Raw genomic sequence first — 24,686 nt, forward strand, 5'->3', positions numbered from 1 at the left:
GTGCTCGGTCCTCTTCTTTTTCCTGTAGTCCACAATCATCTCTTTTGTCTTGATCATGTTGAGGGAGAGGTTGTTGTCCTGGCACCACATGGTCAGGTCTCTGACTTCCTCCCTATAGGCTGTCTCGTTGTTGTTAGTGATCAGGCCTACCACTGTTGTGTCGTCTGCAAACTTAATGATGGTGTTGGAGTCGTGCCAGGCCATGCAGTCATGAGTGAACAGGGAGTACAGGAGGGGACTGAGCATGCACACCTGAGGGGCCCCCGTGTTGAGGTTCAGCGTGGTGGATGTGTTGTTACCTACCCTTACCACCTGGGGGCGGCCAGTCCAGGATCCAGTTGCAGAGGGAGGTGTTTAGTCCCAGTGTCCTTAGCTTAGTGATGAGCTTTGAGGGTGCTATGGTTTTGAACGCTGAGCTGTAGTCAATGAATAGCATGTCACATAGGTGTTCCTTTTGTCCAGGTGTGAAATGGCAGTGTGGAGCGCAATAGAGATTGCATCATCTGTGGATCTGTTGGGGTGGTATGCAAATTGGAGCAGGTTACCTTAGTGTTCTTGGGCACAGCGACTATGGTGGTCTGCTTGAAACATGTTGGTATTACAGACTCAGACAGGGAGAGGTTGAAAATGTCATTGAAGACACTTTCCAGTTGGTCAGCCGATGCTTGGAGTACACGTCCTGGTAATCCGTCTGGCCCTGCGGCCTTGTGAATGCTGACCTGTTTAAAGGTCTTACTCACATCGGCTACGGAGAGCATGATTACACAGTCGTCCGGAACAGCTGATGCTCTCATGCATGTTTCAGTGTTACTTGCCTCGAACCGAGCATAGGAGTAATTTAGCTCGTCTGGTAGTCTCGTGTCACTGGGCAGATCGCGGCTGTGCTTCCCTTTGTAGTCTGTGATAGTTTGCAAGCCCTGCCACATCCGACGATCGTCGGAGCAGGTGTAGTACGATTCGATCTTAGTCCTGTATTGACGTTTTGCCTGTTTGATGATTCGTCAGAGGGCATTGCAGGATTTCTTATAAGCTTCCGTGTTAGAGTCCCTACCCTTTAGCTCAGTGCGGATGTTGCCTATAATCCATGGCTTCTGGTTGGGGTATGTACGTACAGTCACTGTGGTGGGGACGTCATTGATGCACTTATTGATGAAGCCAGTGACTGATGTGGTGTACTCCTCAATGCCATCAGAAGAATCCCTTAACATATTCCAGTCTGTGATAGCAAAACAGTCCTGTAGCTTAGCATCTGCTTCATCTGACTACTTTTTTATTGACCAAGTCACTTGTGCTTCCTGCTTTAGTTTTTGCTTATAAGCAGGAATCAAGAGGATAGAATTATGGTCAGATTTGTCAAATGGAGGGTGAGGGAGAGCTTTGTACGTGTCTCTGTGTGTGGAGTAAAGGTGGTCTAGAGTTTTTTTAGGCCTCCTAGGTGATTTAAAAGGCCATTTGAGTGGTTGAAGGAGGCACAGAATGTATGTATGGTTAATAATTGTGGTCTTTATGCCTTTTATCAGAAAGGTCAACACAACAACTTTTCCACAACTCCTTAACCTCTCACTATTGTCAGACAGGAAGGCAAGTGCAAGTGTTCCCATGAAAACCTATTTTCTTCAGCATCCCCACATATATTTATATTTTCATTATTACTTTTACTCACTCTCTCTCTCTGCCAGTCTCTCTCTCTCTTTCTTTATCTGTTCTCCCTCGTGTGTGTGTGGGTGTGTGTGTGTGTGGGTGTGTGTTTATGTATGTGTGTGTGTGTATGGGGGTTAGTGGGAGGATCCTGCTGAAATGGCTGTTGTTCCATCGGTTTTGGACCAGTGAAGCAGATAGTTATACTTCTCTGTCACTGGGCTTCCTCTGCTGGAGGCCATCCTCTACTCTCCTCCTTTCTGCCTCCTGTAGTGATGGGAGAGGTAGGGGAATGGGTAGGGGTCAGAGTTGGGCTGGAAGACTACAAGACTAAAAGACTACAATCAGCCCTGTATTGCCTTGTGTTGACATCAGCCATGTGTACAGTAGACTGTACATAGTGCAATATGTGGTAATGAGAATGAATGAGAATACCTGTCTGCCCCACTTATGTATTTTTAATCTCTCTCTTCTTCTCTTGTTCCTGTGGCAACCGCCACGCAGCAAGCGATGGAGGACTTGCTGGAGGACGAGGATGAGGACTATGACAAAGATGACAAGGTAATTATCTCTCTCTCTCTCTCTCTCTCTCTCTCTCTCTCTCTCTCTCTCTCTCTCTCTCTCTCTCTCTCTCTCTCTCTCTCTCTCTCTCTCTCTCTCTCTCTCTCTCTCTCTCTCTCGCTCTCTCTCTCTCTCTCTCTCTGTCTGCTGTCAAGGGACAGGAGGTCTCTGGGGTGCCAGCGTTCCACACACAGGAAATATAAACACATTGATGCAATGTATACACTCCATTTCAGTACACTCCAAATTTTAGATGTACACGTTCAAATGTGCACACATGCACGTACGTACGCACATACACACATACACACATGCACACACACACTCTCTCACACACACGCACGGACGCACACACACACACAAACTTTGAACATTGTCTTCCTGAAATGGGTCCAGACACATTCTCTGCCTGTTGTAACCTCTTCATGCATAGTATCATGGTTGTCAGTATTAGTGATTTGCTCTGCTTCGCTCTTTTAAAACGTCTCTTCTCTTCTTTATATAGCTATCTACTGTATTTGGAATGTTAATGTGCAGTGTTGCCCGTTGAGCTTCCGAGATGTGATCACCCATAAAGCACTGACTTAAGGAGCTTTAGGAACTATTTAGGAGCGTTATCTTCTCATTGACTTAGTAATAAAACAGCATATGTGCTTGTAGCAGCTATCAGGTAACAACAGGTGGCTGCTTTAGTGGGTTAGCTCGCTCGCTTACACAGTGGCAGCTTGTAGCCATACTAGCCTGTAGCTTCCTGATCCCTTCTAGTCCTAGTCAGGGAGAGAGGCAGTGTTAGGCTTCAACATTACAGAACCTGACATTTGATACTAGCAGCCGACCGCAGGGTTTTCATGGCACCACAATTAATCGATTGGAAAAACAAAAGACAACAGAGCAGAATCCTATTGAATAGTCCTAAACCAAATCTGAAGCAATCGTTCCCCAGTTTCTGTTTTGTTTCAGGTGGAGATTTGTAAAGTGTGCTATACAGATTTTCCTGGTTCTTCCTATGATGTAAATGGCACTACGTGACATGGTGTGGTTTGTCTGCACACTTGGGATTGATGGTGTTTCGTGGTTATTGTTAGTTTTTTTCACTAGTGATATTTTCCCAACACCAAGACCAATTAGAATTTCATCTAATTTGTTTTAGCATCTCTGGGCACTACTTTTGACAAAATCTCTTCAGTCTGTCCTTTTTATTGAAAATGTATGGGCCTTTGACTAAGCAATTTGTTATCTGAAATTAAATAGCCTGAAGACTCTCTTAATTTTGAGTGGAGTTATTTTAGGCTGACCTCTTTCCTGTGCTTTGAAATATCCAAAGTGCCAGTGTGAGATCACAGGGTTAAAAAAACAGATATTATGTGTAGTCGGTCCACATGCGTCTCTGCATTTTCATTCCCCCCTCCTCCAGTGGCTCTGAGGGAAAAGTTCCATGGCTGCAAGGTACCAAGGCTACGATGTACAGGGTGGCGATTGAAGATATGCATTAAGCAACCTTGAACCTTTTTTCCCCTCTCTATCTCTCTACTTTTCTTTTTCTGCATCTTTTTCTTCCCTCAGAAAAAAACAGCCGTTTGAAAAGATGCAGATTATAGAAAGAAATACATTTCAACTTTCATATTGAAATGAGGGAGCTGCAGCTTGCGGCGTCTGTCAGATTGAGTCCTGAGCTGATTATTCCACATAAGAGGGCCCTGCTCTTTCTGCACACAGGGCTGGGGCGCCGGATAGCAAGGCGACCACAAAGGCTACAATTTACCAACTCTGGCTTCATACATTTTGATCTATCACTCCCCTCAACTGTTAGCATTCCATTTGAGCTGTAGGGAAGTTGAAAGGGGGTATTTTTCTTCTTTATTTCACCAATATCTCTCAATACCACCCTAGCCCTATCCCTCCCTCCCTCCCTCCTTCCCTCCCTCCATTCCTGCCCCCCCCTCCCTTCTCTTTCATTCTTACACCATCTTTTTCCCCTTCATCCCTGGTTAAGTGCACAACAAATGGAGTTTTGAGGCTGAACAAATTTGTCATTTCCATTCTCACTCTCAGGTATTGAAGTGACCTGACGCTCTCATTACTTCTCCTCTTTGCTCAAATTGTATAATATTAAGGTCAGGTCAGAGGAGGCCTTTTTCACGGCACGAAGGTAGAAAAAAGATTAATAAATGTGCCAAGGCCTCATTTTAATTGAACCTGAAGCATATGTTGCAAGTATGTGCAATCCGTTCCAGATGTTGAGTGCTGGCCGTGTGTGCTGCTCTTCCCTGTGCACCACAAGGCAGCTATTAGCTGGATAACCTTTGCTCCGGGGGCTAAATGGGGTATTACATGGCAAAAAAGTGGAGCACCTGTTTTTCATTGGGGAGAGGACCCCTTGCAGGCTTTGCTGAGGCCGCCACATGTGTATTCACTTAACAGATTGTTGGGCAATCGTGAAAAGTGTCTTTCTTCTTAGCCAACGCTGATATTAGTCACTTACTCTCAATGAAAGTCCAAAGTCCAGGCTAATTGATGGAGACGGCTCAGTTGTTAAACCAAAGCGGGCACCTAAAGGGGAAAAGAAGAATGGAGCTTAACTCTGTGTTCCTCCTCCTCCCTCCTCTTCCTCCTCCTCCTCCTCTTCTCCCTCTGGTGATGGTGGTGTGTTAGTGTGTGTGTGTGTGTGTGTGAGTGTGTGTGTGTGTGTGTGTGTGTGTGTGTGTGTGTGTGTGTGTGTGTGTGTGTGTGTGTGTGTGTGTGTGTGTGTGTGTGTGTGTGTGTGTGTGTGTGTGTGTGTGTGTGTGTGTGTGTGTGTATGAGTGCGCTGTGTGTGTTTGTGTGAACTGTCCATGTGGGATGAGAACATGAGTATCAATGCAGAAGACAGTTTCATAGAGCGGTATAGTAGCTGTTGAGATAGTCCAGGTGAATGGCAGTGTGTGTGTGTGTGCGAATGGCAGGACTTAATGATGTCAGGATGTGTTTCCTGCAAACCCTTCCACAGCCAGTGAATTCATGGCAATGACTAGACACACACACGTGCGCGTGCACACACACACACACACACACACACACACACACACACACACCAGATATACCAAGGTCTCAATGTCATCAATGACAACACCTGCTCTACAGTTGAAGAGCTAAACACACACTACCAAAATAACCATATTCTAATGAGGGTGTCATTGCCTTGACTGACACTGGTGCTCACCCCTCTACCCCTCCCTCCCTCCCTCCCTCCCTCCCTCCCTCCCTCCCTCCCTCCCTCCCTCCCTCCCTCCCTTCACGTCTCTCTCTCCTTCCCTCCCTCCCTCCCTACCTCCATGTCTCTCTGGGCTCCTGCCTGTTGCCTGTCTGTCACCTTCCAGACAGGCCCTCACTACAGGGGATCCAGGGGGCGATGGTGCTACCACCACACTCCCAGTCGACACACACAACACTGTCTGCTCACTCATCCCTGTGACATCACAGAAGAGACAGAGAGGAGGAGAGAGAGAGAGAGAGAGATATAGAGAGAGAGGGGTGGAGAGGGAGACACACCTGTATGATTAACAGACAGAAAGACACACTGACACACCTACCCCCTGGGGAAAGGGTTCTACATGGAACCCAATAGGGTTTTACCTGGAACCAAAAAGGGTTCTTCAAAGGGTTCTCCTATGAGTGTAAATGTCAGGCTGGTCACAAGAAAGAGATGTCAATTCCGAACGTTTGAAAAGGTCCTGAGGACGTCGATATATGCCTTAGTCGGGACTCACCCTCCAAAAGATAACGTGGCGCAGTTCACAATTCTCTAGCAAGCAGGGAGAGTAGTTGATGCTACTTAATGGAAACTTTATTTTTTATGATTTTGTTTTAAGCCTTCCCCAAATCATCGCCCTAACCTTAACCACTCGGAATTAATACCTAAACTTAACCCTGTTTTAGCCCTGTAACCACGCGGAATTAATGGGTCAAATCAACGTTCATCCAATTACGTCCATTTCCGAAGTGAAACTATGAGATCAGGTCGGTACATGTATGCCATGTGAGCTTTAGGTTTAAGTATAGGACAGACTAGACTTTTTGCTTTCCAGTAGTATCTGTAGGGGCTGAATGAGGTCTATGTTGCAGCTTGGTCTTACACAGCCTGCTGTCCAGAGCTAGAGTAAAGTTATCACCTCCAGGGTCCCTGTGTGTGTGTTTGTGTGTGTGCGATAGCCCTGTCTCCCAGAGAGGGATAGAGGGGCTGAAGGAGCTCTGAGATTACACTCACTACGCATGGCTGGTCACTGGAGCCGCGCTCCCCTCGCCTCAGGACTACCGCTAGCCAGATAAGATACACACTGCAATCATGTCCCGCTCACGGCTTTACCACGCTCACGCACACACCTCACACACACACGCCTCTTTTACACCTACCACAGATGTCAGCCGTCTCCCTCTCTCTCTCTCTCTCTCTCTCTCTCTCTCTCTCTCTCTCTCTCTCTCTCTCTCTCTCTCTTTTCTCTCGCTCTCTCTCTCTCTCTCTCTCTCTCTCTCTCTCTCTCTCTCTCTCTCTCTCTCTCTCTCTCTCTCTCTCTCTCTCTCTTTCTCTCTCTCTCTCTCTCTCTCTCTCTCTCTCTCTCTCTCTCTCTCTCTCTCCCTCTCCCTCTCTTTCACTTTCTCGTTCTCTGTCCCTCTCTGTCTGATGTTGGGTGTACTGTCTATGTCCTTTAGAGTAGTTTGAGCGTTGGTACACATAGAGGCCTGTACGTACACTACAGGCTTGGCTTAGAAACACCAGGACACTTTGACTGCGTCACATGTTACAGTGAGGTGTAGAGACTCTAGACAGTATAGAAAAGCATTGTTTGTTGTTGTTCATTCTTTGTTTTTGATTATGTTGACTCTACAACTTAGTACAGTGAAGCAGTCCTGATAGTTAAACACGTGCATATACCCTTTCCCAATATGCTTCCTAGACATTACTATATAGACACAGACACCTAATTTGAAAAACATATAGACATTTCTCTACTCTTCATTCTAACATTCATGTGGACTCAGGCGTGATGCATATTCTAAGTTCAAGTAATGATCTCTTGAACAGAGATGAAAAGCTGACAGTACCCCACTCTCCCTCTCTCTAGTCATTACTCTATCTCTTTATCCTTCTCCTCTGTATTGCTGAGGCAGGCTTATTACCATCCCGCTCCCTGTAGGCGAAGGACACACACACACACACACACACACACACACACACACACACACACACACACACAAGCATGGGAACATTCTCTGCAGAGCACACACACTCATACTCACACAGTGAACACACTGGCACATTGTTCAGTATCATTTGAAAAAAACAATATTTGTGTTATTCATTTGTTGTGTAATTTTTCGGGGAAGCTTTCAGTGAGTTCCGCCTGACAATTAATGACATGAGAGAGAGAAAGTATCAAGTGATATCACTGCTATGCTGTTAAGGCGAGAATATGAAGATGCTATCTGCTAATAAAGAAAAAGTTGCTAATCTCCTTGCCATTACCATGTGGAGTCAGTAATGGAGGATCTAATGGGGGTTCTAGGCAGCTGTGGCGGCCTGATAGCAGCTCTGTGTTTATCGATGGCCTGGCAGGTGTATGGGTATTAACCGCTGCTGTATCGCTATGTCAACGCCCATGGCGCCATAGCAACACACTCCCGTTCTCCTGACTCCTGACCCCTGGGCCTAACAGCAGCACCTTAATACGCTACACCCCATTTCACAGCTATCGCTACCCCTCTCGCTCTTCCTCTTCTCATTCTGTACTTTCGCTGTTTCGGAGCTGTCTTTCTCTTTCTATCATTCCCTTTCCCTCTCTTTATCTCCCTTTCTCCCTCCCTCTCTCTCTCTTTATCTCTCTTTCTCCCTCCCTCTCTATCTGTCTCTCTCTGTTTTCCTATCATGGTGACATTAGAGGGGAAAACACAGGTAACCTCTCAGCAGTGTGTAATGCTGTAAGATCTGATCCTGGTACAGGCAGCATTGTGACTATGTGGATCTGGGCGTGGAGGGAGACGGTGCTTATCTGCAGATAGCACATGGAGCGCCGGAGCCGCCAGAGCCCCAGCTCCGCACTGCGCCATGCCGATCTGCCGATAGCTGCATGCTCCGATGTAATTGGACTAAAGAGTGCGCAGGGGATTATTTTTAATACTCTAAAAAGTGTGACTGAAAAGTTGTTTTGGGGCTATGGAGCTTGTGATTCGCCATGCATGTCCTCAGGTAACAAGTTAGGTTTTTTTAAGTGCGGAGGAGAATGAAAAAAAAAATACTTTTGAGCTGCTTGGAGTTCTTTTCTTCTCCGCTCCTGTGAAGGATGAAAAGCTTCACGCTGTAAAAAAAAACATGCTTTTTACTTTTTTGCCTATTTTTTCCGGGAGACGCTCCTAGGAACTGCATTTTAATCATGTTGGGCTAATAAAGATTGAAAGAACAAAAAGGAGGGGAGAAAAGTGTGGAGGAGTATTGTCTTGCAAAGCAAAGTGTGCCACATTGTTTCTAACACATCAGGTGGATTATTTTCCTCTCTCTTTCTTTCTCTCACATTCCCTCAGATATCTGTTCCTCTGCTCTGCTGCTTAGCCTGGTTTTAACCCTTTCCTTTGTGTCCCTAGTTTAAAAAAATTCTTCATCTGTTCTGACCCACAAGGTGCCTAGACCTGGCCCTTCGGATGACGGCCGACTGCCTGAAAGCCATGTCCTTGAGGATATGTTGGCTTCCTGGCACTTTGAGTGGATACGGGTGATGGTGGTAAGTGTGGCCCCGCTCTGGCCTTCCCGGTGTCCCTGTCTGGCTTATATGGCTCATCGTCTGTCTGTCCAGCCTCTCCGCCTGCAGGCTCTCTCTCTGTCCTGCCAGTCCATGTCCTCGTCTCATTGGCACGCCTTCTCCGTAACACACCGCGCTGTTGTCACCCCCGACCAGCATGGAAAGGTGCCCTCCTTATGTGACTGTAGGATGGTAGAATCCATCCCAGTAAGGAAAGAGAGACTGGAAGAGACAGGATCCTCTGTAATGGGAGTTAAACCTTTGAACCACATGGTGGGCAAGATCATCATGCATCGATCATTGTGTAAGCCCATGGATCTTTTCTGTTCTCCATATGACGAGTCTCAGGTGTCAGATGACCATTTCCAGATACAGATCACAGGTGCCAAGAGGGCTTCATGTTCCCTATTTGATTTAATAGTTACATCATCTGGGAATGCTTTGTTAGCTGTATGGGTGAGCCTTTGGTGTGTGTGTGTGTGTGTGTGTGTGTGTGTGTGTGTGTGTGTGTGTGTGTGTGTGTGTGTGTGTGTGTGTGTGTGTGTGTTCGTGTGTGTGTTCACACCAGTGTGTGCCCCCTTTGCTTACAGATTCTGCACTGTCGCTAAGCCAAGAGGGCCCTATCCCCTTGTCCTCAGGAGCCACTGCTACCTACCTGTCACAGCTTTCTAGTTTAATCAGCTATACATTCACACTAGACGATCCAGACGTCTTGACTCTGGGTCCAAAGATGGACAGTATATCGAAAATAAATGCCACCAGCCCCCTGCAGCCTTGGGAAAGCAGATCTGCACTTGTAAACCAGTGAAAGTTGCCTTCTGTCAGAGTATCAGAGCTCTGTCAGAGTAGAATGTTGGCACTGTTGACAGACTTAGAGCTCTTCATCCGCCCTCTGATTGGCTGGAATCTGGAGCACATCACATGATAGCGGCTGCTCCTGTGTCTCAAAGTCAAACACGGGAAGAGGCAGTTGCTACCTTTTCTTTTAACAAGAGTCATAAATGTGTAATGAGTGTTGAGGATACATATTTTATGCTGCTTTTGAAGGTAAGATCCCATCACTTCGTGGTGATGTGCTTTTTTCTAAAACAAGGTTTTTAAAATACGGGAATTTTCCAATTGTCCTGGTCTCTTGTTTTATCTCTGCACATGAATACGTAATGACATTTCAGGTGTTATGAAGACTGAATAAATTGGCCTGGATTTTGTAAAGCAAGTTGATGAATCAGAGTAAATTAACTATCTGCACGATTTACTCTGTCATATTACATTGATGTTTCACCACAGTGTATTGTGATAGAGAAAGAGTCTCCCACTGTTTGAAGGCCAGACATGTGCCCTATGAAGGAATTAAGGGAATTTGTTTAATTGAAACCATAGCAGACCCTGTGGCTTGTCTCGAACCAGGATTGAGAAACACAGATGGTCTTTGTGCTAGTGTACATATTGGACATATAACATTTTACCATTGACTGTACATCCGTTATAAATCCCTAAAGTGCCTGTGCCTTTAACCCAGGTTCTCAGAAAACAAAGTAGTGTTGAGAGTAGAGTAGTGCTGGGGCTGTTGTGAATGTGTCAGCCTTGTTTTTTGGAGATGGAGACGGCAGCAGCTAAACCAGGCCAACAAAGGAGAAGAGTATTGGTGTCCCATTCATTACCCGCTGCCACCCGGGAACCTGGAGAGGACAGGGGAAGGAGAGCAGGGGGACAGGGGGACAGGGATGAGGGCAGGCGGGGGGAAGCATGGCAGGGTGAGGGTCTCGGATGGTGGAGAGGGGTGGAGGGGGGTCCATAGGCTGTTGTGCCTGACCTTGAGTATTTCTGATGGAGAGGCTGGTGGGCTGAGGTGGGAGATGGGAAAGGTGATCATGGCAGCACTACCCCGGCTCCATTAGAAGTGCACACACGCAGACACACACACATAGGCTTTTTAGGATGGAGCCATGGGACGTAGAGGTCAACCTGAAAATAAGCCTCCTCCACCTCCACGTACTTATGTGTACATTTATCCTCGGGCGTCACGGCGACCCTCACCATGGGAACAGGCTGGGTGAAAAGCCTCAATAGAATGAGAGAGCGTGGTGTCTTCCTGGTCCACCTTCAGCTGCCACAGTTAACTGGAGTTTGACTTTGGCTCTGTCGAAGCAACACCCCACACACACACACTCACACACGCATACATACATACACACACACCACAACCCCCCCCCCCCATTAGAGAACTGAGCGCTCCTGCATGCCTTCCCAAGGCCCTTTGTGTCTGCGAGTGCCGCTTGATGATGGGGGAGAACGTGCGGAGCGTCTCGGGGCCCGGTTAACCAGATATTTATGTGGTTATGAAAAGAGAGGGAGGGAAAACAGAGATGTATTCTCCATATTCACCCAAGGATTACTTGTGAAATAAATAATGTATTAAAACTGCTGCTTCAAAACGAAACATCTGCCTCTTACGTGGTGCTGGCGAGGTGCCAGCAGCACAGTGATATCTCTAGCTGCTCGGAGGGAGTTGAGGTTAGGACTGCCTCCTAATAGGAGTGGTACAGTGTGGTCAGGGTCTGGCCATGAGCATAGATCACTGACCTTCAGGGATTAAAGGTGACTGAATGGCTATCAGACATAGACCTAGCTTGGGGCCACACGCCAACAGGTTTGATCCTGCAGCTCGCCCCTTCTGGTTGGATTGTAGAATGGTCCGAGAGAGACTGTACTGTACTGTATAAACCAGTGTGTCTCATGGGCACTGTGGGGTCCTGTTTTTGAGATTCACGTGTTTTTGTTTATAAACTAGATGGGGAAGATAGCTGCATCAGTTTTAGGTACTTTAGGCATCACTCCCCAACTGTCTTGGGTAATACTCATGTCCTACAGATGAGCTGCTCAACTTCCATCCTTTTTTGTTGTTGTTCATCTAGGGAGGAACTTTGGTAAACAGTGCCGGTGGCTAAGAACTAGATTTGTTCTTATTGTTTATATCAGTTTAATGAAATTCTGAAGATTTGCTCTACCATTTTGATGTAAGAGCTGGGTCATTCCACCAATCAGGTGCCTTTTAAGTGCAACTTGGTAAAAAAATAAATATGTTTGATTTCACCTAATTTTAACATTCTGTCATAAAGACCACATGTTCAACTTACTATAGTAAGTGCCTATTAAGTGCCAAATAAAGTAACAGGGTTGACCGTAACAGGGTTGACAATTTCATCATAAATCAGCCATAAATCCCCTTGTGAAAGGGGAATTGGAACCTTGTGTGCAACAGGGAGTGACAATTGAATGCAAGCTTCACCCAAAAAATAATAATTGTTAAAACATGTCTAGCCTGTTTATCTATGGGTAACAGTTTTCCACCACAAAGCACCAGAAAATTACCAAAAACCATAGAACCAGCTCACCTGCTTTTACACTCTGATTTGATTTATTTTGAAAAAAATAATATTGAAAAAGGAATAGTTTCACCATCTAAAACGAGAGTTCAGTTCACATAACAGGGTTGACCTTAAAATGAGGGACAGACGTAAATGAATCACTAATCACATTAAATAAATAATAATCTTCAGATATGACTTTGTCAAAGCAACAAAATAAGTATGGCTTTACAACTTTGAGACATGTTGGGGTTAAGCTGAATTTTGGCACTTTAGCAAGTCTTTATTCATATAACATTTTTAATTTTATTGAAGTATCCATGTGGTCTATATTAAAAGGTACTTCATTTAATATAACATGGTTTTAAAATTCAATATTGGTGCACAATTTTGACTTAAAATATCAAAGGGCACTCTTTTTGTGGAACAACCCAGCTGCATTTATCCCAAGTGCACTCCCATGTAGATCTGTAGTGCTTTACTCTTAAATCATTCAGTATTATGTGATGACTGAAGTTACACAGTATATTTTGCTTAATCTCTTGTTAACTAAAGAAATACAAGAGGGTCAAACACATTTAGCCTACTCTTGATTTGTTGTTATGTCTGTGCTGTTCTGCCGTTGCTAATTCTGTGTCAGGTTGGAAATGGTGTCACCCTGAAAGCATTTAGCAGCTTGAATCTTTACTGCCGTTGTTTCGGAGGTGGAAGAGGGGGATTATGGGATGTCTGCTGTTACAGAATCAACAAGAACTGTTTCAAATGTCCTCTGGGAGCCTTATATTAACATCCTGTCACGTTTTATATGACATTTCAATTTTAATGTGCACCACAAAAAACTGGTGCAATTTAAGCACAGCAGCGAGCAGTCACCAGTGTTTCACACTCATCCTGACTGCCGTGGAATAGGTTTAGGCTTATATTTGTTATATGTTTTATGATGTGTCTGTTAGGGCAGAATAATGTCATGTGAGATTACACAGTCTGAAAGATTTTGTCACCATGCAATCTTTATAGATGGTGACCTCCCTCCTTCTCAAAGCCTTAGGTCAGTTAAGAACTAACTGTCTCTATAGAGTTCAAAATGGCTCATCTAGTATCCCACCCTACACCAATTCCTCTCAGACAAAAATGAGTGCATAGATGAAACAGCACATCTCTCTTTTTAATACTTAAACTTGTGATTAAAGGAATTTGCAGGAATGTCATCGTCCTCCGATTCACTATGCGGAGTTCAGTCAACCTAACTTGGCTGTGTGTATATGAAGCTCTCTCTAGTGTCACCGTAGGTTGTCTTTCCTTAACAAACGCTTACCAAGCTCACAACATTCTAACGAGTGTCGCCTCCATGTCTCCCCCCCATAGAGATAGCTGCTCCAGACACTTATAGGAAGGCAGGCTCAGCAGTACGGGGATCAACACACAGCTGACAAATCAACAGGCACACACACAAACAAACACACACACACACTTGCATAGATGCAGGCACGCACACGTATACACTGGTGATGCGCGGGTTGACTCATAACCACGGGGCGGGCGGGCGGGTTTAGGGTCATGAAATATTGTGTGGATGAATGGCGGGTGGGTGACGGGAGGGTTGAATAAAGAGAAAACAAAGCAATAAATGTATAATTCTTGTGCAGTTCATATCTATAGGCTACATTGAGGTTTTCTTTCATTATTTTAATCTGGCTTTAGGCAATTGGTACAAAAAAGCCTAAGCTTTAGGGCCTAACTGTAGGCTACGGGCGCCAAATGCACGCCACTTGCCAAATGCTTTTGGGAACTTGGGCAGAAAAAGCGAACGTTGTTCCACAGAGGCAAAAATAACTATGTTTAATCGAATAAGAGAAAAGCGGTGAAATGGAGAGTTTAAAATACAAAAACAAAAGAGGGCCAGAACAGTAATGTTTGGGAAAGATTTGGTAAAGTAGTAAAAGAGGATGATAACATTATGTGTGATGATTATGAGGCGCTATACAAAGCATTTCGTGCAGTAAAATGATACAAAAAATGTACATTTAGACTCAGGAACAGGAGTGGAGAGAATGAATGCATCTTGAGAGAATGGGATCGTCTGTAGAGCTGCTATCTTTATCAGCATCATAAAAGCTGATAGTATTCAACCACATAAAATATGCATCCAAGCTGAACTGAAATCTTATCAGAAACATGTTGTTTTCACAGCTTTAAAATTCCTTAAAACCGGTCAGACTGATGTCATTTGGAAATGTTGCACTGAAAATCTGTGAGAGAAGCAGAGATGACAGAGAAAACTTTCCCATGTCAACTCTATTGAAGCATGTATTCTATCGATTTAGGACATTATTCTGGTGAGCAAGGGTTTATTTAGTCTTCTAGGGTAAGTAATGACCGAAGAGAAGCTGCATGTATCTAATTATAATTATATTGACTAGCAAATAGCGTACCAAAATGCTAATTATAAGCAGAAAATATCTAAATTAGGCTTAAAATAAATCCTGCACCCCCTGTCAAACGCCATTTCTGACTGTACAGCGCATTTTCTATATTTGCGTTTTAAAGTTGGGTGCGGGCCTCAGATTTTGACTTTATCACTTATAGTCGGGCGGTTATTAGCAATTGCAGGTGGGTGCGGGTGAACCGCTGACCCGCGCATCACTAGCACACACACACACAGACACACGCACACTTGCACTCACACCGACACCCACACACACACACACATGTATTGACATATGCACTTGCAGTACTAGTGCAAAGTTCAAATACACACAAATAAACATACATAAAAAACCCTCCTCCAGCAAAGAAACCAGCCCTCTAAATCTTGTGGCTATAAAAGCCCAGTGAGTTCATTGACGTCACAATGTTTGTCCCTCACGCTGAAAAACAGGGCTTTCATGTACAGTACACCCAGCAGGGCTCAATGCCGTTTGTCTCAGATATACAATACAGCGTTCCTCTGACTTAATCTTGAACTCCATCAGATCCTGCTGTTGAGTGGCACTGCACCATATGCTTTAGATTGGACTAAATTATATATTGGAGAGAACAGCACACACACACACGCACGCACACACACACGCACACACACACAGGCTTCCAGGTGTCCTGCTGTTTATCCAACTGAACTGGAATATATTGCGCTGCTGTGTGTGTGTGTGTGTGTGTGTGTGTGTGTGTGTGTGTGTGTGTGTGTGTGTGGCTGTTCTCTCCAACAGATCATTTAGTTCAATCTAAAGCAGACTCCGTTTGATGACATCATGAGGAGAGGTCGGTAGCACTTCGATGATCTAATGATCCTTCGGAACATACATAATGTGGATTAGAACATTATCCCCATTCAGGATTTATATTTTGGAACAGCACAGTCCAGATCAACTAAACACAGAACAGAAGCCTCATATGCTTGCTTTTATATGTACTCCCTCTACACCACTATAAGGACTTAGGCTGTTTGACAGACATTGGAGCAGAGCCATTCCAATGGCAAACACAAATACAGGCCCACTGTCCCCTGTAAAGACCCAACTCCAGAGAGGGGCCACCGATGGGAATGAGAAACCATACAATCCTTAACTTACAGATGTAGTATCTTAATTTGATCACCCTGTTGCAGGAGAACTTTCCTGTAATGGAGAACATTTCAAACTTGTAGTGTAATTGATGTTTAACAAGGCTTCTAAAGTTTGTAATTTCCACTTTGAAATTTCAGACTTGATTTTTCCTTACGAAAAATGTATCAACCCCTACAAAGATGTCCATTAATTATAATCCACATAATAATTCACATTTCATGTTGCTGTAGCAAATTGGATCAAATGAAGATCCTACATCTGGATGCGTGTGTGCATGCACATGGACGTGCACACACACACATGTATGCACGCACGCACGCATGCACAAACACACTCAGCGTGGTTTCTTCCATTATCCTGGAGGTGCAGAATCCCATATCACTGACTCCAAGTCAGTGACTAGTTCAGAGACAGTGGCGGTGGGGTGAGAGAGTCAGGGGAGCTGATAGTCGTCTGCATTTTGTTTATGTGCATCAAACTTCCCTGACATAATTAGACTTTTTAATAAATGCACCAACGGAGACATACACACCAGTGGCCCCTGCCACCAACCTCCCTCTACACACATTCATTATGAATACAGCTCTAATGATGGGAAATTAATCAACTCATCCATTTTCAAAGTTGTTTTCTTTTTCAAGTCAGTGAAATGTCAGCACACATTAGATGATTATAATGTACCTCTACAGTCCCAGTAGAATGGGTCACAAAGACACAGACCTTGAAGCAAACAAACAAGCCAAACCTTCATCTGGCTCTCTTTCCTATTTTCCCCCATTTGTGCTGTCCAGATTCTGAGAAGTTTGAGTAGATGAATACAGTACATAGTTGGCTTGGGTGACGATTGGTTACCATCGGGAGGTCTAGCATTGCAGTCTCCCTCTGTCTCTCTTTCTCGCTCTTTCTCTCTCTGGTCTTCCAGTTAGGTGTAAATAGGCCTAGTATGTGACACCAGGACCCAGCGTTAGGGCTCTGCCTAAACTTGCTGTCCGCTGCTGATCAGGCCGTGGAAACCACATGACAACTGTGACATAAATTAGTGACATCAGCTTGTAGGCTAGGTCCATCTGAATCGAACCTGTTAAGTAGGGTTAGCAATGGCATAGCCTCATCAAGGCATGTCATTGTACAACACCAATAATAAATAGGACATAAGCCTACAATTCGATTGACTTTTTGAACTTCATCATGTGTGACATATAGCAAATGCTATATGATTGTTCTGGCGCTCCATCATTTACATACACACATGAAACGTTTCAAAATGTGAAGGGTGCAAACATTGAACGTCAAAGTCAAATCCTTATCTGAGAAACAGACATGAGTCTGTATTTTCTCCTTTTTTACACACACTTTTGAAGACAAGTTACAAGCAACTTTTGACCTTCACAATGATCTGTGAATGGTGCTGTCATCCCAGACAGAGTACTGTATATCAACGCTTCCCTTAATGATGACATTACAGCGCATGACAAGTTCGCAATGGATGTCAAGGTTGCCAACAGAAAAGGGCAAAGAAAAGCAAGGTGAAGTTAGCACAATGTCACAAAGGGTGTTGTAACGTAATTCGAAGGCGTATTACTTGGCCACAACAGAGCCAGCTGTTTGTATCAAGCTTATCTTAAGCCATGCCGTGTGCCGGTTGGTTCCATCCCGGTCTTAGAGCGGGTTGCTCTAGTCTAGTCCATATGTGACTGCTGGGGAGTGCGGGAGAGCAGGCGAAAAAACAAGGCTCTCCCTGGCTCTGTGTTTTTGCTACCTCCCTCCTCACAGCCCTACGTTTGAAGGCAGGAAATAGGAGTCAGCCCACGGTTCGAGGGGCATGTGGCAATGCTTTATGCTCCTCTGACCTCTAACCTCTCCCCTACGCCCCCACTCGCTCTCTCACACCACGCCCCTGTCCCTCAAAACACTCTCCCAGAAGCCCCGAGAACACAAAGCCCAACACAACCCAATACAATGCACTATGGACATGGGGCTTTGTTGGACCCAGTAATACAAAACAGATGGGGGCTGAGGAAAGGGGGAGAAAGGAGGTTTGTTAAATATTTGCAAAGACAAATAACCCTGGGACACTGTCTAATTATATCTATTTGTCTTGTATGGTTTTTCGGGGAGGCCATGTGGTTTTTGCTGGGTGCATCAAAGTTCATTTTTCAAATATCTGATCCTACAGGAAGAGCAGGACAAGGGGTGCGATGGAGGGGGGTGATTGGGGAGCTCTGTGGAGGATTTGGGGTTGCGGCCTGGTGGGTAAAAAGAGTTTAATGTCTTTTTCTGATCCACTAATTATCTTCTAATGAGATTAATTAGCCACTTGTTGTTTCTAGGATGTGACTGTTCCATTTCATTATTGAAGGCCATGACCAGAGTGTGTACCTGTAGCATTCTCATACACAGGTGGACATCAATAGCCGTCAAATACTGCCATGAAGTGTAAAGTGGGTTTGAAAAGAAGTGGTTTTGAGGAAACCTGCCTGACAATCAACAGTGATACTTGATCTGGTCTTGCTTGACCGTAGGTGACAGTCTTTACAACTACAGGTGGACTTCATGACAGGTCACAGGTGACTGTAGTGGTGTAACACTGAATCAGCACTATGCTCTTTTTCTGTCTTTGTCCAGAGACAGAGACAGAGAGCCCTGATTTGCGGCCCCCTCTCCTCCAAGCATGTCCACACCCCCACCACAACAGTCTGCGTCTGTCTTGATGTCCTCACTCACCCACTCTCACTCAGTCAGTTACTCACCACATCCTGTCCCAGTATGTTCTGTCAGCCAGTCCTACAGCAGCTCATTGACTGTTGCATGACTTCTTTTGTACTCTGTCTAATAACTGGGGGCTTTTAGATTGGCCCGCCACGTAACTCTGTGGTCTCTTCTGGCCTGCTGATGTTCTCAACCATCAAATGTTGAAAAGGAAGTGCTCGTCACGGTGCTGACGGCGTTAACGATAATAATGATGTCACTTCTGGTGACATCATAGTGTGCTGCCAACAACAAAGCGGGCCCCGTCTTGGCATTAGAAAGATTGATAGATCCATTTGGCATTCAGCTAAATTCCCCCCTATTCACATATTCAAATTTCCCAGTGTACTCTCTGTAAGAGGGAAAACGTTCTGATTTGTTCTGCTGACTTTCTATCTCTATTACAGCTTGGAGAGTAGTCAGTCAACTGGAGGAGGATATCTCGTGATTTGGCTCCCCTCTTCAAGTCTTTGACGCTTTTAAAATGTTTTCTTTGTTGAAAGATGCATGTGCCCAGCACGTCTCTCTCTCTCTCTCTCTCTCTCTCTCTCTCTCTCTCTCTCTCTCTCTCTCTCTCTCTCTCTCTCTCTCTCTCTCTCTCTCCTTCTTCTTCTCCTTCTCTCTGTATCTGTCCTTGCAGGACCCGGAGAGAAAGGGCTTCATCAACAAGCTGTATGCCATCCAGGATGTGTGCATCAGTGTGCAGAATGCGTTGGATGAAGTAGCCTCCTACGGCGAGAGGATAAAGAAGTGAGTCGTAAGCTTCCTCCTCGGCGCCCGGCCCGCTGCTCCAATACTCCCTCGTCCCCCGCTTCCCCGTGCCAGCGCTGTCGGCATCGCTAGCCCTCACCAACCGCCCGCCTGCCCCCCTGTCACATCTTACTCAGCCCCGCCAAGATGGCTGGAACACATACACCATGCGCGCACGCACCCATTCATGCATGCACACACACACACACATACACGTTTCAGCTACACGCAGGGCAGAGGACAGGCAGTAAAGTTAGTGAAACTCCCAAGTCAGTTTCACTTGGAGGGTAAAGTTGTTTAAGTAAAGCGTCTAGACTAAACGTATGTAGTCTAGACTCTCGAATCGTGGTGTTTTTTGCTCTCTACTTCAGGACTAATACGTATCTCCCCTACTCTCTCCACAGCACCTTTAACTGGACAGTGCCTTTCCTAAGCTGGCTGGCCATTGTTGCACTGTGTGTGGCCACTGTGCTCATCTACTATATCCCCCTACGCTACATCGTCCTGGCCTGGGGTGAGTGCCTAAAATGAAGTACAACTTATAAAGGCTTTGTAGAGCATACAGAAAGGCTTCATAAGCACTACATAAATGCTTCACAATGGTGTATAAACATACATAGTGCATTAGGTCACATTTGGCAATTCACCAAAGGTACTATACTGTTCCATTGTAGTCTTATAAATGTAGTAGTAATATACATTTATAAGACTACAATGGAACAGTTGAGTGACTTTGGTGAATTGCCAAATGTGACATAATGCATTATGTATGTTTATACACTGTTTATAGAGTGTGACATACGCTTATATATGTTTTGTGAAGCATTTATGTAGTGCTTATGAAGCCTTTGTATATGCTCTATAAAGTCTTTATAAGTTGTTCTTTGTTTACAGTGGACCGTATCTTTATGTAATGTAACCATTACGGTGGGCTAGATTGGGGATAGATAATCATACCTCCTTTATTAACCCTGTCATGTGGGTTGGTGTCTACTTCCATGGCACAGTTGCTCAGGGAACAAACTCAGTAAACTGAGTATTTCACACAGCACCTCTTGAGGGGTGGCGAGAGGAGCTCTGGTCTCTAATGGTGTCTGCACTCTGCTTTGAAACACATTGAGTTACCTTGAAGGGCTCAAAGAGGGCTTTGATGATCCAGAGAGAGAACAAGAGAAGGAGAGAAAAAGAGAGGGGGAAAGAGAGAGTGAAAGAGCATGTGAGAAAGAGTGTGAGAGAAAGAGAGTGAGAGAAAGTGTGAGAGAAAGATAGTGTGAGTGATAAAGAGAGAGAAAGAAAGAAATAGAAGGTAGGCGAGCTCTTGTGACCCATGTGCTGAACAGCTCTCCTCCCTCTCTCCCCCTCTCCCTGCAGGGGTGAATAAATTCACCAAGAAGCTCCGTGACCCATACAACATTGACAACAACGAGCTCCTGGACTTCCTGTCCAGAGTCCCCTCAGATATACAAGTGGTGGGTGTGATTTCATCCCTTCCACCCCCCTCTCCCTCTCTCTCTCTCTCTCTCTCTCTCTCTCTCTCTCTCTCTCTCTCTCTCTCTCTCTCTCTCTCTCTCTCTCTCTCTCTCTCTCTCTCTCTCTCTCTCTCTCTCTCTCTCTCTCTCTCTCTCTCTCTCTCTCTCTCTCTTTCCATCCATCACTATGTATTCACTGATGTCCCTTGTAATGGTGATTTTCACATAGTGATTTATATAGACTACCTTATTGCTAACACATATTGGAAAACAATATATTATTTTTTTCAACCATTATTAAGTCTTTTTCCTGCTCAATACTTCCTTATTTCATTCCATGTCCACAGAATTAATAAGGTTAAGTGAGTGAAGGCCTTTATGGGCTGACTGATTGAATCCATCCAGAAGTGGCTCCTATAGAGATGCTGTTGTGAGCGAGTCATTATAGAGTTAAACCAACAGTTAACCACCCTCACGCGGTTTAGTTCTACATTAACCGTGAGATCAGATTAACGCCGCGGTCGCTGGGTTGGTCGGTGGGGTTTGATAAACTCTTAACTCCAACGCTCTAACGCGCCCAGCCAAGGTGCTGCCGCTGTTTAACTGCAATTAAACGGCAGCTTGTGAAAGTGAGCCTGTTATGCGGCAGCGGTGGCAGCGTCCTCTGTGACCGCTGGAGCAGAGCGACACGGACACACACCCGACCCAATCCCCTGCCACATCAGTGCCGACACGCTCCCCTTTGATCGCCTGTGGGCCGCCACCTCTTTGATCTTTACAGGATCGTAATCCTCCGCTCCCAGCCCGCCCCCAGCATGCCCCGTGCTGTTTTACGGTCTTCCAGGGCCATTACAGTGGCAGGTAGCCCCGACCCAAATGAGGCCAAGGTGGCCCTCTGCTGAGGTGCAGCCACCTTGCACACCTGGAGCCGGAGGGGCCGGCAGGTAGGAGGGCTTTACGAGCCCCTTAATGAGGGGCGGCTGGTAGGGACGGCTCACGGACACGCGCGCGCACACACAGGCAGACATGCGTACGCACACACGCAAACCTACACACAGGCGAAAGCACGCACACACACAGAGCCCACGGACCCTGGAGCTCTTGCTGCTGCTGTTACTACTGCTGCTGCTGAAGGTTTAATTGGTGACAGGTTTCAGCACCAGGTTGGGACACCCTCATCTCATACCACAACCCCCCCCTCCGAATATAACTTCCTGATCACCTGACGGGGTGCTCCGCTCCAGAAGCGGCTAAAAACAAACCAGAACGTTCTGCCCTCCTCTGCTGTGCTGTGCTCTCGCCACTGCACTGCCTCCGGTGGTGGGTTCACCTCATTGCCTGTGTTTCTGGGTCACAGGGGCCTGCAGGGGCCAGGTCAGGGGAGGCTGGAGGGCCACAGGCCTAAATGGAGCAGCCCCTCCCCGGCGTGGCCAGCCGGCCAGCTCTGCGGATAACAAATGAAGTGCTATTTCAAGGCCCCCTACACCTCTCTTTCCCTGTCGCTCTCTTGCTCACGCTCTGTGTGTGTATGTGTGTGCGTGCATGTGGTCTCCCAGGTGCATATGTGTTTATTGTTGTATAACTTCTAACATTTACTTGGTGTCCTGGTATGTGTATATTCATAGAGACAGAGATTGTGTGTGTGTGTGTGTGTTTTTAGAGCAGTGGATCAAGCAGCATATTGCTGTTAGTCAGTTGTAGCATTGTTCATAAGGTGGCCACCTGAAGTGCTGGGGAGTGGGTTAGTGGGGCTGGATGGCTGTTACTCCCTCAGCTCTAGTGAACACTTAACAGTGCACTTTCACTACAGCTACGGGGGCTTTATAAAATGTGCTCTTTAGCTCACTGACACTGTGTCTCTAACAGCACTGTCAACCACCTTTAAAGACTAGCAAAACCTCTACCTACTAGCCAGTTCACATTGTCAGCTGTTCTGTTTTCCTAAGGCTTAATGTTCTTCATAGGCTGTAACCTTAATGGCTGCCTTGTATACTTTCCCTTCTGGATGGCTGGTTGTGATTTTACGCCAGAGTAAGCTACCTTATGGTCTAGGGGAATCCTTCATGTGCCCTAAACGAGGCCAACAGACATAATCAACCTAAGTATTTCCAACCTGCCGTTTGGGACAGCTCTGTGTACCAGCATGCTTTATGATGCCATTAGCTATGTGAGCTGTGGACTGCATAAGTAGGACGATAGCAATTAGCATAGCAAGTGCTCCTTTATAGCCGGTGTAAAGTAGCAGGTTTACTTTAAACCCCTCCACAGAAATAGACACGACTCATCATTGAACTCCAAATGCACGCTGGGGACGTTTTCTACAATCTTGATGTTGAGGATGACTCTGATTGGCTGCTGAGGAGGGGATCCCAGAGGTCAAAGGCAGGGCATAGGGGACTGAAAGGGGCTTAAGGGCTGAGGCTACATGCCAAACACCATCCATCACATCTTCCACTCTGCTCTGCCACAGGCCCCCTCATCGTCCCTGGGACACATTTCAATCTTTCACTTGAAGCAAGCAATTAGTCTCCACTCAGCAGCCTACAAACTTGCCGGGAAAACTTTATGTTTGTTCTTTGTCTGTTTGCCTGCTTTCACCTTGACATGCTTCTTCTCTGTGAAAACGAAATAGGAGTACTGTTGAATCCCCTGTTTGTGGGTGTCTGTGTACTAGCAGTAGTTTTTTGGCACCGTTTAATACCCCTAATGCTAGGTTATAGGCATCACAAAAGATGAAGCCTGCAGAGGCTTTTCTCCCCCTGTAGAAACAGCATAGTATAGTATCATTAAAACACTCTCTCTGTCTCCTCTCATTGGCTTATTCATATTTGCCTTCCGCTACCTGCCCGCCCAGGCGCCTTCAAACCGGAATCCTCTCGCTTAACGGCAGGGCGACAGTGAGAGAGAGAGAGCCGTGCGGAACACCGGGTCCCGGGACACCGCCCGCCGCCACCGTCTGACACGGCTAAACAAATTGCGCTCTGGTATGCGCGGCGCCCCCTCCGCAGTGCACACTTCAAAGGCTGTTTTGTAGTTTGACTGTCAACATGGGGGAGAAGAGAGGAGGGAGGGTGGCGAGGAGCGAGGGTGGTGCAGCCTTTGAGCAGCGCCAGGTCTTTTACCCACTATCTCCCAATGATCTTCTCTTTATGCTCCACTCTTTTTTTTTAAACCAAATTGCTAGCTCACTGTCGTAACCCTTTTTCACTCCCTCTCTTTCTCTCTTTACTCTTTTTTTTTTTTTCTTCTCACTTGCTCCTCTCCCTCTCCTCTTTTTTGACTTTAACTAGCTCGCCACGTTTTCTTGTGCGGGGTGGCGTAGCTTTATTAGGAAGGGTGAGCGTGAGCACCAGCGAGCGGAGCCGCGAGTGCTGCACGGCAGGCCTGTCACCTGGAGGGTGGAAGGGAACGGGTGACGTGTGAGAGAGCGTCTCTCCCTGGCAGCTCTTTTGAAAGAGCTCTCTTTTGATTGAGCTATTATTGTTTTTCTCTCTTCCTTTTGTTCTATCTGGTTCCCTCCTTTCGATAAGAAAGCTAGTTTCTCCCAAAATGCAAACTTTTGTTTGTTTAGTTTTGATTTTGATTTGAATGGCAACATACAGTCTCAAATTGCTAAATCTTTTTTGGGAATTGTAGGCGTTTTACTTTATAATGGGGCACTAACAGGCAGTGATCTCACAACATCCTGCTTCGGATACTTTGTAGGCTTTTTCCGCACTCCCTGCATGCTTTTGAAAATATGTCCAATGTTGTACAATGATATATGAACAACAAAACTCAGGAGTCAGGAGTGTCACTGTGCTCCAGAAAGTAACCAGAATG

At 45.7% G+C, this 24,686-nt stretch overlaps 1 protein-coding gene across 7 annotated transcripts in view; it reads left to right on the plus strand.

The window, feature by feature from the left end:
- The window catches only part of mctp1a (multiple C2 domains, transmembrane 1a), a 241,744-nt gene that overhangs the window by 211,409 nt on the left and 5,649 nt on the right, over positions 1-24,686 (plus strand). For 4 of the 7 annotated variants that reach the window (XM_041904545.1, XM_041904546.1, XM_041904547.1 and 1 more), the window contains exons 17-21: positions 2,143-2,199; positions 8,847-8,948; positions 19,286-19,395; positions 19,800-19,909; positions 20,767-20,864. In XM_041904545.1, coding sequence (XP_041760479.1) covers positions 2,143-2,199; positions 8,847-8,948; positions 19,286-19,395; positions 19,800-19,909; positions 20,767-20,864 — 477 coding nt within the window. The remainder of the gene's footprint in view (positions 1-2,142; positions 2,200-8,846; positions 8,949-19,285; positions 19,396-19,799; positions 19,910-20,766; positions 20,865-24,686) is intronic. The other 3 variants (XM_041904548.1, XM_041904550.1, XM_041904551.1) reach the window with 1 other exon arrangement.

The sequence above is a fragment of the Coregonus clupeaformis genome, chromosome 18, assembly GCF_020615455.1.
Source record: "Coregonus clupeaformis isolate EN_2021a chromosome 18, ASM2061545v1, whole genome shotgun sequence".
In the NCBI taxonomy this organism is placed as follows: Eukaryota; Metazoa; Chordata; class Actinopteri; order Salmoniformes; family Salmonidae; genus Coregonus; species Coregonus clupeaformis.